Raw genomic sequence first — 12,718 nt, 5'->3', positions numbered from 1 at the left:
TGAAGTGAGGCATTGTATGAGTATGGAAACACAGAAGGCAGAGCATTCCACAGTTTGGCTGTGTGAGGAAAGAAGGATGTACTATAACGGGTTATTCTAGTGTAACCGTCATCCACAGAGAAATGGTGGGCAGTACTCCAAGTTAGGACAAATGAATCCCTTATAAACTTGAAGCAACTGCTCAGGAGTGAAGTAACTACAGCATCTGACAGCTTTCCCAGCTTTTGGGAGGCAGCTTTAGCAATGTTGTGGATGTGTGGCTTCCATGATATATTAGAGGAAATGGTGAGGCCTAGCATATCTATTTTAGAATTTGGCAGAATAATTGCACCCTGAAACGTGTTTGGTGGGAGATCATCTAATTTGGAAAGTGCAATTGGTAAATACTGAGCTTTATTACTATTCAATTTAACAAGGTTCCTACCCACCATTTTGTGATGCTGCACAGCCCTGCATATATAGATGAAATGGTATCGGCTCTAGAAACAGATCTGGTTTGAGAATTAGAGAGAAGGGAAAAATGTGAAGAAGAGTGAAGAGTAGATCATCAGTGTAAGAATGGATAGAATTAGTCGTAGTGTGAAGTAAATCATTGATAAAAAGATGGAAGAGAGTAGGTGAAAGAACAGAACCCTGTGGGGCACCACTACTGGTAGAGAAAGAGCGAGAGATCGATCTCTTGATAACAACTCCCCTACTACTACTACTACTAAGGTGAGTAAGGCCAGGCAGTCAATGTCAGTGAACTCTACAATGCAGTGTACAGTAAAGTCTCGAATAACGACGGTAATGTGTCCATCAATATTGCAGTGTAAAGTGAATCATCGTATCGCGAATCATTAATTACCATTAAAATAAAGCAATAATAATGAGATGCGTTCCCAAGTGTGACCTTTCCATATCTTTTGTGTAGCTTTTCACCCTCTTTTCTCCCCAAAACAATACAATTAATGAAAATTGCAGACTATATTCTTTAAATAATGTTTCTGAATACACCTTATACAATATAAATGAATAATAATATGGTCACACAAGAGGAGATGGGACGCCATTGTTTTCGTTAGTGTTTACAGCCGGGAGTCTGGGACGATAGTTCTACACGAGAAATTAAGAAAGTAAGACCCTGGTTGTAGCTGTAGTAAAATTAATGTAAAAAAATTGAATATATAAGTTTTAAGTAATGTTATTTAATGTTAATAAATGGAACAATAGTAGTAGCTAACCACTAATGGCAAAGAAAAAAAATGAGATGGATTGGGACCAACAACATATACGTGCGCATTTAAGGATACCGAGTCATTTATCTTTTTAAAAATATGTACAAAAGATTCAGTATTGTTTATTACTGAATATGTATTTGATTGGATTAATCTTTATATTTGCGAAATGAACAATGCAATTCATTAATAATACGTAGAATATTAAAACACACAAGAGGATAAGAGACAGCATTGTTGTCAGTGTTTACACCCATAATGTCAGTTATCCACCTGAAACTGAAGAAATTAAGACCCTGGTTGTTTTTGTAGTCAAATTTATGTAAAAACTATGTATGTTTTTATTAATGTTAGTTAATGTACAGTAAAAGTAACCACTGATATTAAAAAAAAAAAGTGAGACTGATAGTGGAACGCCCCTGTATACGTGCGCACTCAAGGAAACATAGTCATTTATCTTAAGAATATGTACAAAAGATTCATTATTGTTTATTACTGGACAAGCAACTTTGGGTCATCATTCTTTGTTTTTGGAGGGTGATACTACACTTTCTTGGCCTGATATTTGCCCAAAGATGATCTCTGAAATAGACGATGTCTGGGCTAATTTATTGAAAGACTTAACATTCATTCCCGCAGACAGGAATGCTCACAAGTTTAGTTTTTTGAAGTTCCAATTTAATGACGAAAAGAGTTCCTTATATGAACTTTCCCAGTATTTGTCGGCTTCAAAATATGTTGATATAAGTTATGAAAAAAATTTGAAACCAGTTGCCCCTGCACTGCTGCTTGAAGAATTTAAAATTAGTAAATTGGCAGCAGATGTTTGGTCTGCAATTATGATGTGTCAGTTATTAACTAAGTTTGTGCTGGACTATGAAGAAAATTCAGAAGTGGACAAATGTTTTGCTGCTGCTCTACAAGGAATCCCATATTCCCTGTACAACTCATTTTTAGATCATTTGTTGAAAGCCCTAAGACTGAAAGTCCAGCTAAGGAAACAAGCAACAAATAACCCTAAATTAACCAGGGTCTTGGATATGAATCTTCGTTAGTTGAACCGTTGTTATCAGAGGCTTTACTGTACACTAACTTATGAGTACAGTACTGTATATCAGTTTTGCTCTTTTTATGCTTTTATTATATCTATTTATATGCTTTCATTACAGTGGTCCCTCGGTTAACGAGCACAATCCGCTCCAGCAGGTTTCTCGTTAACCGAAAGCATTTTTTCAATGGGTTTTTGGGTAATTGGTTCCAGCTCACCGAAAATTGCCTGAATTCAACAAAAAAGGTAGAAAAGTTCACTTACTTTGAGGTGTGTATGTAGAAGGCTCCTGGATGATGATGATGATGATGTGAATTTGAAGTGGGAGGTGGAGGAGGAGAAGGGAGAAGAGAAGGAAGTGGAGGTGGAGGAGGAGAAGCATTTTACTGCTTCTTGGAAGGTGAGTCACCTTCCATGAAAATATCAGGAACCTCTGGACTGACAGATTCTCCACCATGAACATCCTCTCTCCTTCTTGAAGTGGAAGGCTGAGGGATAACATCTTGTTCCCTCTGCCCTTTACTGAAGAAAGTGTCAATTGTGGTCTGTGGGGCACCTGTCCTCCTCACCATTAACTTATGTTTAAAGAAGGAGACCACTGAGTCCTCAACATGACACAAAGTTAGTTCAGTTTTTTCCACATCTGGGTGCTTTGAAGCCAGTTCCCTGAACTTCTCCCAGTGGTAAATCACATCTTTCAACTGTTTAGCTGACATATGGTCATCACTTTCAATTTCCTCCTCACCACTGTCAGCCTCTACCTGTAACATCTCATCCAGTTGCTTCAAGTCATCAGGAGTGAGTTTCTCCTCATGAGACATCACAAGCTCTTCCACATCCTCCTCCTCCACTTCAAGGCCCAATGACTGACCAATGGACACAATCTCCTGGTCCAACTCTGTTTCTTCCTCAAATCCCTCAAAATCATGGACTACTGATGGCCACAGTGCTTTCCATGAAGAATTGAGGGATCTAGTGGAGACTTCTTGCCATGATGACACAATCAATTTTACAGCCTCCAGGATGTTGAATTGTGTCTTCCAGAAATGTTTCAGTGTTAGTTCAGGATCATTGGAAGTTGCCTGATGACACCTCCTAAACATTTTCTTCATGTACAACTTCTTGAAGTTGCTGTTCACATTCTGGTCCATTGGCTGTATGATTGATGTAGTGTTTGGAGGCAAAAACAACACTTTCACAAAGTCAAATTGATGCTCCAAATTTCTGGCAAGGTCAGGGTCATGACCAGGAGCATTATCCATGAGGAGAAGAGCCTTTAAAGGAAGTTTATTGGTGGTTAGGTAGCTCTTGACAGAAGGGCAAAACACATCAACAGCCCATTCATTAAAGAGCTGTCTTGTCACCCATGCCTTAGGGTTGGACTTCCAATAAAGTCCAAGCTTTGTTCTTACCACTTTCTGTTGCTTGAACACCCTGGGGTTTTCAGAGTGGTAGACAAGTATAGGCTTAAGTCGGAAATCCCCTGAAGCATTGGCACCAAGCAATAGAGTGAGACGGTCTTTCATGGGTTTATGCCCAGGTAAAGAGGCTTCATCTCTGGTGATAAATGTTCTTTTGGGCATCTTTTTCCAGAACAGCCCAGTTTCGTCCACATTGAACACTTGCTGTGGAAGATAATTTTCTTCTTCCATCAGTTTTTTAAATTCATCTAAAAACTTTGCTGCCCCTTCCTTATCAGCACTAGCAGATTCACCATGCCTAACAACACTGAAAATGTCACTTCTTTTCTTAAATTTTTCGAACCAGCCTTTGCTGGCCCGAAAATCTTCAAATTGTGTGCCTGAAGAACCAGGTTGATCTGTCTTTAAATGTTCGTAAATCTCCCTGGCTCTTTCACGAATGAATTCAGTAGAAACTGAATCACCTTTCATCTGTTTTTCCCTAATCCAGATGAGAAGTAACCTCTCAGTTTCTGCAATTAGGGATCTACTTTTAAACACTCTGGTAGATTTGTCTCTCACTTTCACTTCTTTAAATTTGTCTTTCTGTGCAAGAATTGTCGACACAGTTGATGTCGACATGCCATATTCTTTGCATAGCGCATTTGTTCTAATGCCTTGTTCATGTTTTTTTATGATTTCCTGCTTGGTTTGGATTGAAATCGCTTTTCTTGATCTCTTAGGCCCTATGCTGGATTCAAACAATGTCAACACGCGCTTTTTAAAGTTAAACTTGTTGCAAATAAAGAATATTTTCTTTAAAATAACACTGCACTGCGCTATATATTGTCAATATGTAAAATAAATTTCAAAATGACCAATAATTTGCTTGAAAACACAAAAAAAGCGTTTAGTTGAAGAGAGTCTCAAGCAAGATGTTACCTCCAGTGAAAACAGAGAGAGACTAACGCCTGTTTGCTGTGTTAAGAGGCTGGATGCCGAGCATTAAACTAGTCACTTTACCTTCAATTATGTTCAATAATTGTTAAAATTACTAAAAAATTTAATATTAAACTTTTAAATTATTGAATAGTATAAACTTCTTGATATTTACTAAAATAGTAAGGAATTTAAGCCCTAGAACCGATTAATGTATTGGCGGACTGATACTACAGCTGGTTGACCACCCAGTGCAAGCCAAAACTTGTTGAGGTCGGCTCGTAAGAAACTCGTTAACCGAGGGGTTGCTCGTTAACCGAATTTAAGAATCTTATGGGAGGTAACTCGTTAACCGAAATCTCGTTAACCGAGGGACCACTGTATTGTAATTTATATGCCTACAATTGAAATTTTTAACGTTACAGTGTACAGTTAAAGAGGAATATAGAACAAAGATTTTTAAGTATCGCATACATATATTTTACCTTAAAGTGAACATTATGGGACTCAGGTCATGTCTCTCTGGGGTTCTGGTAACCTTATTTGCCTTAGGGCCACGGCCTTTTCTACCACGATATTGCCAGCCACGGGGTTTTTCAGAAATGCGACCCCCATGGTTGGAGAGGGAAGACTGTATATGGAGGCACTGTGGTTGGCACTGCACGTGACTGCCTTCTCTTACCCATCTAAAATTAGGTGCACAATTGCAGTTAGACAGACCATGCAGCCTGGAGAGCTGCCATCAGGTAATCATGGCTAATCCATACAAGTGTGAAAAATAGCTTTACAATGATGATGAGTCATTGTAATGTATTAACAACACTTGCTAAATGATGTACGTATAAGTCAAATTTCAATCACACCTTGAGGTAATATTAAGAACTATGGGCACTATGCCACCAAATCACTAAGAGGGCCTAATTATCAGAACAGTACTCTTACTTTGTCTCTTTAAAGACAATGACTTGAGAGACATTAGTGTTTGTTGTAGGGAGTGGCTAGAGCCCACAGTCAGAACTGCCTGGAGTGCAAGTTGCTACATAATGAACAGTTAGATCAAAGCCATTTAATAGGGGACATTATTTTTTCAATCACAGCTCAGCTATATATATATATATATATATATATATATATATATATATATATATATATATATATATATATATATATATATATATATATATATATATATATATATATATATATATATATATATATATATATATATATATATATATATATATATATATATTGATAATCATAATTAATAAAACCACCTCACTCCTGAAGATGTGAATTCACACCAAAGCTTGGGAACTCGTGCTTTCTTCCTCAGGTTATCAGCATATACCTAGATCAAGACCTACAGTGATTTGGTATATATATATATATATATATATATATATATATATATATATATATATATATATATATATATATATATATATATATATATATATATATATATATATATATATATATATATATATATATATATATATATATATATATATATATATATATATATATATATATATATATATATATATATATATATATATATATATATATATATCAAGTAACAACGGAGGCCCCCAAAAGAATGATAATAGTCACTCAGAGATTACTGTAGTTTGATATGGAGAAAAAAAACACACATAAATTTATGACCATTTTCCATGCTTGCATTGGTAAGTTGCAATTACCTGATGGCAGCTCTCCATGGTAAGCTGTCTCTTGCAACCTCTTGGGAATTTGTGAGATGATCCCCATAACTCTAATGTTACAACCTGTCACCATGTTCTTCTCTGCCTACCCTGCTCTCCTTCCCTCCACATTTAGTCCCATGTCTTTTAGCACAATTGGTTCTCCTGCATTCCCTGTACATCTCTAAACCATCATCAACCTGCCTCTATGCAGAACTCCATCATCATCGTTGTATGGCCATTTTCCATGCTTCCATGAGCTAGTCACAATTACCTGATGGCAACTGTTGGGTAAAACCAGAATGGGATCCTCCACTCACCATCACAAACCTCCGAGTTGGAACAGCTAGTAAGGCTGGGAATACTCTCAATCCCCAGCCACCCTCTTCGTGTGAACAGGGCTTCCTATCTTTTAGTGACACATTGCACATCCACTGACTAATCCACATATGTGGATCGTCTCATCATTCTCATTTCAGGTCACTCAGCTTGTGTATGTCATCCTCTTTAACCGCCACGTTTCATTTTCATACTTCACATTGATTATAACATTAGCTCTACTAATGGCATATCCTGATGTACTTTTCATTTCATTACCTCATCGATTTATATCCATTCTCGAGTTGTGTTATAGTGAGTGTCCCCCTCTATTTTATTTTAACCTCATGTATCCTCTTGCAGGTTATATATGGAGATACAGACTCAGTAATGATAAAGTTTGGTGTGAAAACTGTAGCAGAAGCAATGGTACTTGGGAGGGAAGCAGCTGCATATGTGACGGAAAAATTTGTCAAGCCTATTAAACTAGAGTTTGAGAAGGTAATATGAATTGATTAAAATTCTCTTTTGTTTATCAATTGTCTTATTCTTAAGACAGCTTGATGAATTTTAGGGTTGTAGAAAGAAGCTACTTTAACCAGAAATGAATTTCACCAGTATAGAAACATGTAGTCAATTTCCTGTAGTGGTAAATGTCACCAATTTGTCTTGAAACATTGTGAAGACATGAACCGGCTGAAATGAACTCTAGAATTTTGTTCCGTAATGGGTATCATATACAGTATTGCATTGCATGTGACCAATATCATTATATATATATATATATATATATATATATATATATATATATATATATATATATATATATATATATATATATATATATATATATATATATATATATATATATATATATATATATATATATATATATATACATACATACATACATACATACATTAAACCCCCGCTTTACGCGGTTTCACTTTACGCGTTTCCACATTTACGCGGTACCCTGCCGAAACCGGAATGCTCACTTTCCGCGGTGTGTGTACCCTTTTACACGGAGAGCGGCGCGAGCAGGGTGCGCACAAGGTCGGCCAGTCATCAAAACATTACCGAGTTCTTCACCCGCCACTCACCACAGCCGGCCCAAGTCAGTGATAGTGATAATGATAGTGAGGATATGGACTTAAATGGACTTTGAGGGGTTTGACAAAGAGGCCCTGCAAGCCTCTGTGGAGGATAGTGATACAATTGATACAAGTGATACAGGTGAGGGCCAATAATCTGCCCTCTGCCTCGGAACCAACCGCCCATCCCTGTGTGCCCAGCCATCTTTTCTACTACCGTATATCACGGCCTATAAGACGAAATTTGAACATAAAAAAATCTGCCCAAAGTTAGGGGGTCGTCTAAACCACCAAGTTTAAAATTCTTACCTCTTAAATATTGTGGTTTAGTTTGTCAAGAGTGGTGATGAAAACATCGTAAGCCACTCACAAGGTCTTACCACTAATTATTTTATACTGAAACTTACGTTTGGCAAGCTGGATTCAAATTAAGATTACCGGTATATTAAAATAATAAAAATGTATTATAAACCTGTCTAACATACCGTAAAAGAGATTTATACCCCTATAATAAACACAGCTATCATCACACACCCCTCCCCACGCCCCCCCCCCCATTTGCCAGTGAGGAGCCGTGGAGGTGGTCAGTAATGCATACCGGTATCGGTATATTTACTCATAATAATATTTATCTCCTATAAATAATTGATTTAAATTTTATTTTTTTCCAAAGAATATTCAGTAAATGAGTGCATTAATTCTTGAAACTATCGACGGTTAATTACAGACGCTCAAGTGACGTCACTAGTGTTTACACTACACCAGCTGGTAATATTTGATGCCATTACTTGAAGTGAATTGGCCTTATTTTAAGTAACTAACTATAAATAAATACAAAAATTAAAAAAAAAGATCAAAACTGAGAAATAATATACTGTATGTATGTTGTGTTGTCAAAGTAAGAGGAACAATTGTGTAAGTACGTAATATTTTTTCACTCAAATCCTAATGAAACACTACTGGAGAACATTCCTTTGTCGCAAAACAGTTTATAAATTAAAGAAAATAATTACAGTGTGTTTAATATATTACAGTATATTATAAATAAATAAATAAAACAAATAATTCGGTAAATCTATTTAAAGTAAATGGAAAATAAGCATACATGTTATTTACCAAGACCCTTCCGTCTGGCTCAGGGTGAGATGGAGGGGAGATAACAAAGCTATTTATAGCCCATCAGAAGTGACCAGTACCCTAATGCACCATAAATAATTCATTGAACATTCATTTTTTGTACATAGTATATTCAGTATATATATATATATATATATATATATATATATATATATATATATATATATATATATATATATATATATATATATATATATATATATATATATATATATATATATATATATATATATTTGTGTAATAAATGTATGTAGTAAGTACATACTGGTAACCTTTTTCACTCAAATCCTAATGAAACACCACAATTAGAATACGGTGGTTGCTGTTGAACCACATGTTGTATAAATAGTCGGAACACAGTCACACCACCGAGACGAGGGAACACTCCCACCACGCTTCAGTGACGTCACTAGTGTTTACACTACACCAGCGGGTATAATTTGATGACATTACTTGAAGTGAATTGGCCTTATTTTAAAAAATCAAGGATGGTTGGTAAAGGACTACTGAGTCAGTGGGTAAGTGTCACATTTGGGGTACTGGTCTTATACAGCAAATAGAGCTCAAAAGCTACTTTTTAAATGGAAATTTGGGGGGGGCGTCTTATGCACCCCGCCGCCTTATAGGCCGTGATATACGGTAATGAAAGTGTTAAAAAACCTAATATTATTGATATTTCTCTTAATTATTAATTGTGTGTGCATACCATCATAAAATTAAGAAGTTATTTTTACTACAACGTAGGTATTGTGTCTGAAAAAGTGGAGTTTGGGGGTCGGCCCGGTCTCTATTTCAATTAATCCCATATGCTATGTTGTTCACTTTACGCGTTTCTCACTTTCCGCGGTACCCTGTATATATATATATACTGTATATATCATTATCACTATCACTGACTTGGGCCGGCTGTGGTGAGTGGCGGGTGAAGAACTCGGTAATGTTTTGATGACTGGCCGACCTTGTGCGCACCCTGCTCGCGCCGCTCTCCGTGTAAAAGGGTACACACACCGTGGAAAGTGAGCATTCCGGTTTCGGCAGGGTACCGCGTAAATGTGGGGATTGGGTCGGTCCGGATTTTCGGATTTTCCGGATTCTCAGGCAGTACTTTTAAAATTAAAATTTAAGGAGGAATAAAGAAGAAATGAACAGGTACATTTTGATAGTTTATTCATTAGCAAATAAAGCATGCTTCATTTATCAAAACGAGCAGTTTTAAAGAAATATTAAGTCAACACTAGACAAAAATGTAAACAAACTGTCTAATACCATGACGAGTCTTGAAATTCCTAAGCCATCCATCACTAAATGATCACTCTGATTCAATGTTCATTTGCTCCTTAAAAGACTTTGCTTTGGCAATAAGTATCGGCCCAGAAATTGCCATTCCTTTTGATCGTTTTAACAAAAACCATTCGTGCAACACTTTATCAAGATTTTCTAATTTGGGCCAATGTAAACTTTTTCTTTCAGCAATTTTAATGTAAGGCTCAGAAGAAGCTGTGAATTCTAGAATTTTAATCTTTGCCTTTTTTATATCATAAATTGTAGACTTTCCAATGTTGTATGTTTCCATTAGAACAGCATTGCTCACATTACATTCTAGTTTCTTAATTATTTCAAGTTTGTCACTCAATTTCAATGTGTTCTTCTTTCTCTTCACACAACGAAGTTTATCTACTTTAGGGGCCATTATTATGGGCTTGTACAGTATACTCTGTAAATGGAAAGGGTAGGACTCAAAATTACATATGTTGTCACAGTTTGATTGCTCGTTTTAAAGTGTCGATCGTGTGGTCGTTTGTTGTCGCTGTGCAGCTGTGGCATTCACGCATGTACACATACACACAAAAGATTTATAGTGCCTCAAATTTTACATTTCAGTTCAAGCTAATTTCAAAACTAACAAAATTAGCTACCTATAATTTACAATTACTTTTATTATTAGAATTATGTAAATTAATTTTTTAAAGCAACTCCATTCATTCACATAACCCACAAAAGCCCCCGCTAAATTTAAAAAGTTTGAGTTTTCAAAAAGTCCGGATTCTCGGGTGGTCCGGATTCCTGGCATCCGGATTTTTGGACTTTTACTGTGTATATATATATATATATATATATATATATATATATATATATATATATATATATATATATATATATATATATATATATATATATATATACATATACATATGTATACATATACATATGTATGCATATGTATACATACATATATATATATATATATATATATATATATATATATATATATATATATATATATATATATATATATATATATATATATATATATATATATATATATATATATATTTTTTTTTTTTTTTTTTTTTTATTATTATTAAACTTGTCATAAAGTTTTTTTGTCACAACGTTATTTTTAATCTTTACTTGCAGGTATACTTCCCTTATCTTCTAATAAACAAAAAACGTTACGCTGGCCTCTACTTTACCAGACCAGAGAAGCACGACAAAATGGATTGCAAGGGTATTGAGACAGTGAGGCGAGATAATTCCCCCATTGTGGCCAATCTTATTAACACGTGTCTACAAAAGATCCTTATTGAAAGGTATGGTTGAAAATAAATTATTGTCTTGGAACCATAAAAATGATTACTGTAGTACTTTTCACCTTGGAATATCCTGTACATGAGAGTAAAGTGCATTACATCTACTGTCCATTCTTTATTCATAGCTGAGTGACAGATGTACTCATTATTCCTTATGTACACCATATATATAAATATACATCTGTTAACCAGAAAATTCGGGCTTTGAGAACAAATTCCGAGGTTGAAAATCAAGAGCATTTTCTGAAAATGTCTTGAATAAAGACGAAAGCTAAAGTATTTTTTGGGAACCTGACCTGACTCGACTCAATGTCAGGTGGAGGTGGGGTGAGGGATTAGTTGTCTCATATTACTGCCCTTTTGATGGAATGTCAGGTCACCCATTCTTGGGTGAGAGATTAGTGGGTCTCATTACCTGAGGATGTCTTGAATAAAGACACCCTCCAACACCACCACCAACACGCACCCTCCAACACCACCACCAACACACACCCTCCAACACCACCACCAACACGCACCCTCCAACACCACCACCATCACACACCCTCCAACACCACCAACAGAGATAAGATATGTTTATATTTCTTTAATGGTAGTTATAAACCAGTTGGGTTTCTGTTCCCACAACACCAAGATGTAGGGGATTTTAGTAACCATCTAATCTTTGGATATTTTTTATATTCCTCTTGTGTGACTAATAATATGAGAGCTATGAAATTGGTATTGTGTTGTTTGATAGTGTATATTTTGTTGACTCCAAATAAGGGATCAATTTAATGTACCACTCAAAGAGTTGTGTCCTTTTGAAGTGTGAAATAAGTCGGTGTTCAGTTGTCCAGGTTGTTTGATTTAACAGTTTGAATATTCTTGTTATAATACTGTGGTGTTATGTGGTTGTTCCACTAACACAGTACAGTGATCCCTCGGTTAACGAAATTTCGGTTAACGAATTACCTTCCAAAAGAATATTCAATTCGGTTAACGAATTCCTTACGAATTTTTCCCAATATGTTTTCACCTGCTTTCGCCTGCTCACCAGCTGTAGTATTAGTCCACCAATACAGTACAGTGGTCCCTCGGTTAATGAGCACAATCCGTTCTAAAAGGTTGCTCGTTAACCGAAAAACTTGTTAACCGAAACCACTGTTTCAATGGGTTTTTGGGTAATTGGTTCCAGCTCACTGAAAATTGCCTAAATTCAACAAAAAGGTAGAAAAGTACACTTACAGTAATTCCTCGGTTAACGAAATTTCAGTTAACGAACTGCC

The 12,718-nt window shown here is 35.8% G+C and overlaps 1 protein-coding gene across 4 annotated transcripts in view; it reads left to right on the top strand.

Annotated features, from left to right (window-relative positions):
* The window catches only part of LOC121863712 (DNA polymerase delta catalytic subunit-like), a 115,691-nt gene that overhangs the window by 88,993 nt on the left and 13,980 nt on the right, over positions 1-12,718 (top strand). For all 4 annotated transcript variants that reach the window (XM_042362450.1, XM_042362451.1, XM_042362452.1 and 1 more), the window contains exons 18-19: positions 6,992-7,129; positions 11,278-11,450. In XM_042362450.1, coding sequence (XP_042218384.1) covers positions 6,992-7,129; positions 11,278-11,450 — 311 coding nt within the window. The remainder of the gene's footprint in view (positions 1-6,991; positions 7,130-11,277; positions 11,451-12,718) is intronic.

The sequence above is a fragment of the Homarus americanus genome, unplaced genomic scaffold (genome assembly GCF_018991925.1).
Source record: "Homarus americanus isolate GMGI-L3 unplaced genomic scaffold, GMGI_Hamer_2.0 scaffold48354, whole genome shotgun sequence".
NCBI lineage: Eukaryota > Metazoa > Arthropoda > Malacostraca > Decapoda > Nephropidae > Homarus > Homarus americanus.
The sequence above is the reverse complement of the archived record's forward strand: the minus strand, read 5'-3'. Positions and strand labels throughout refer to the sequence as shown.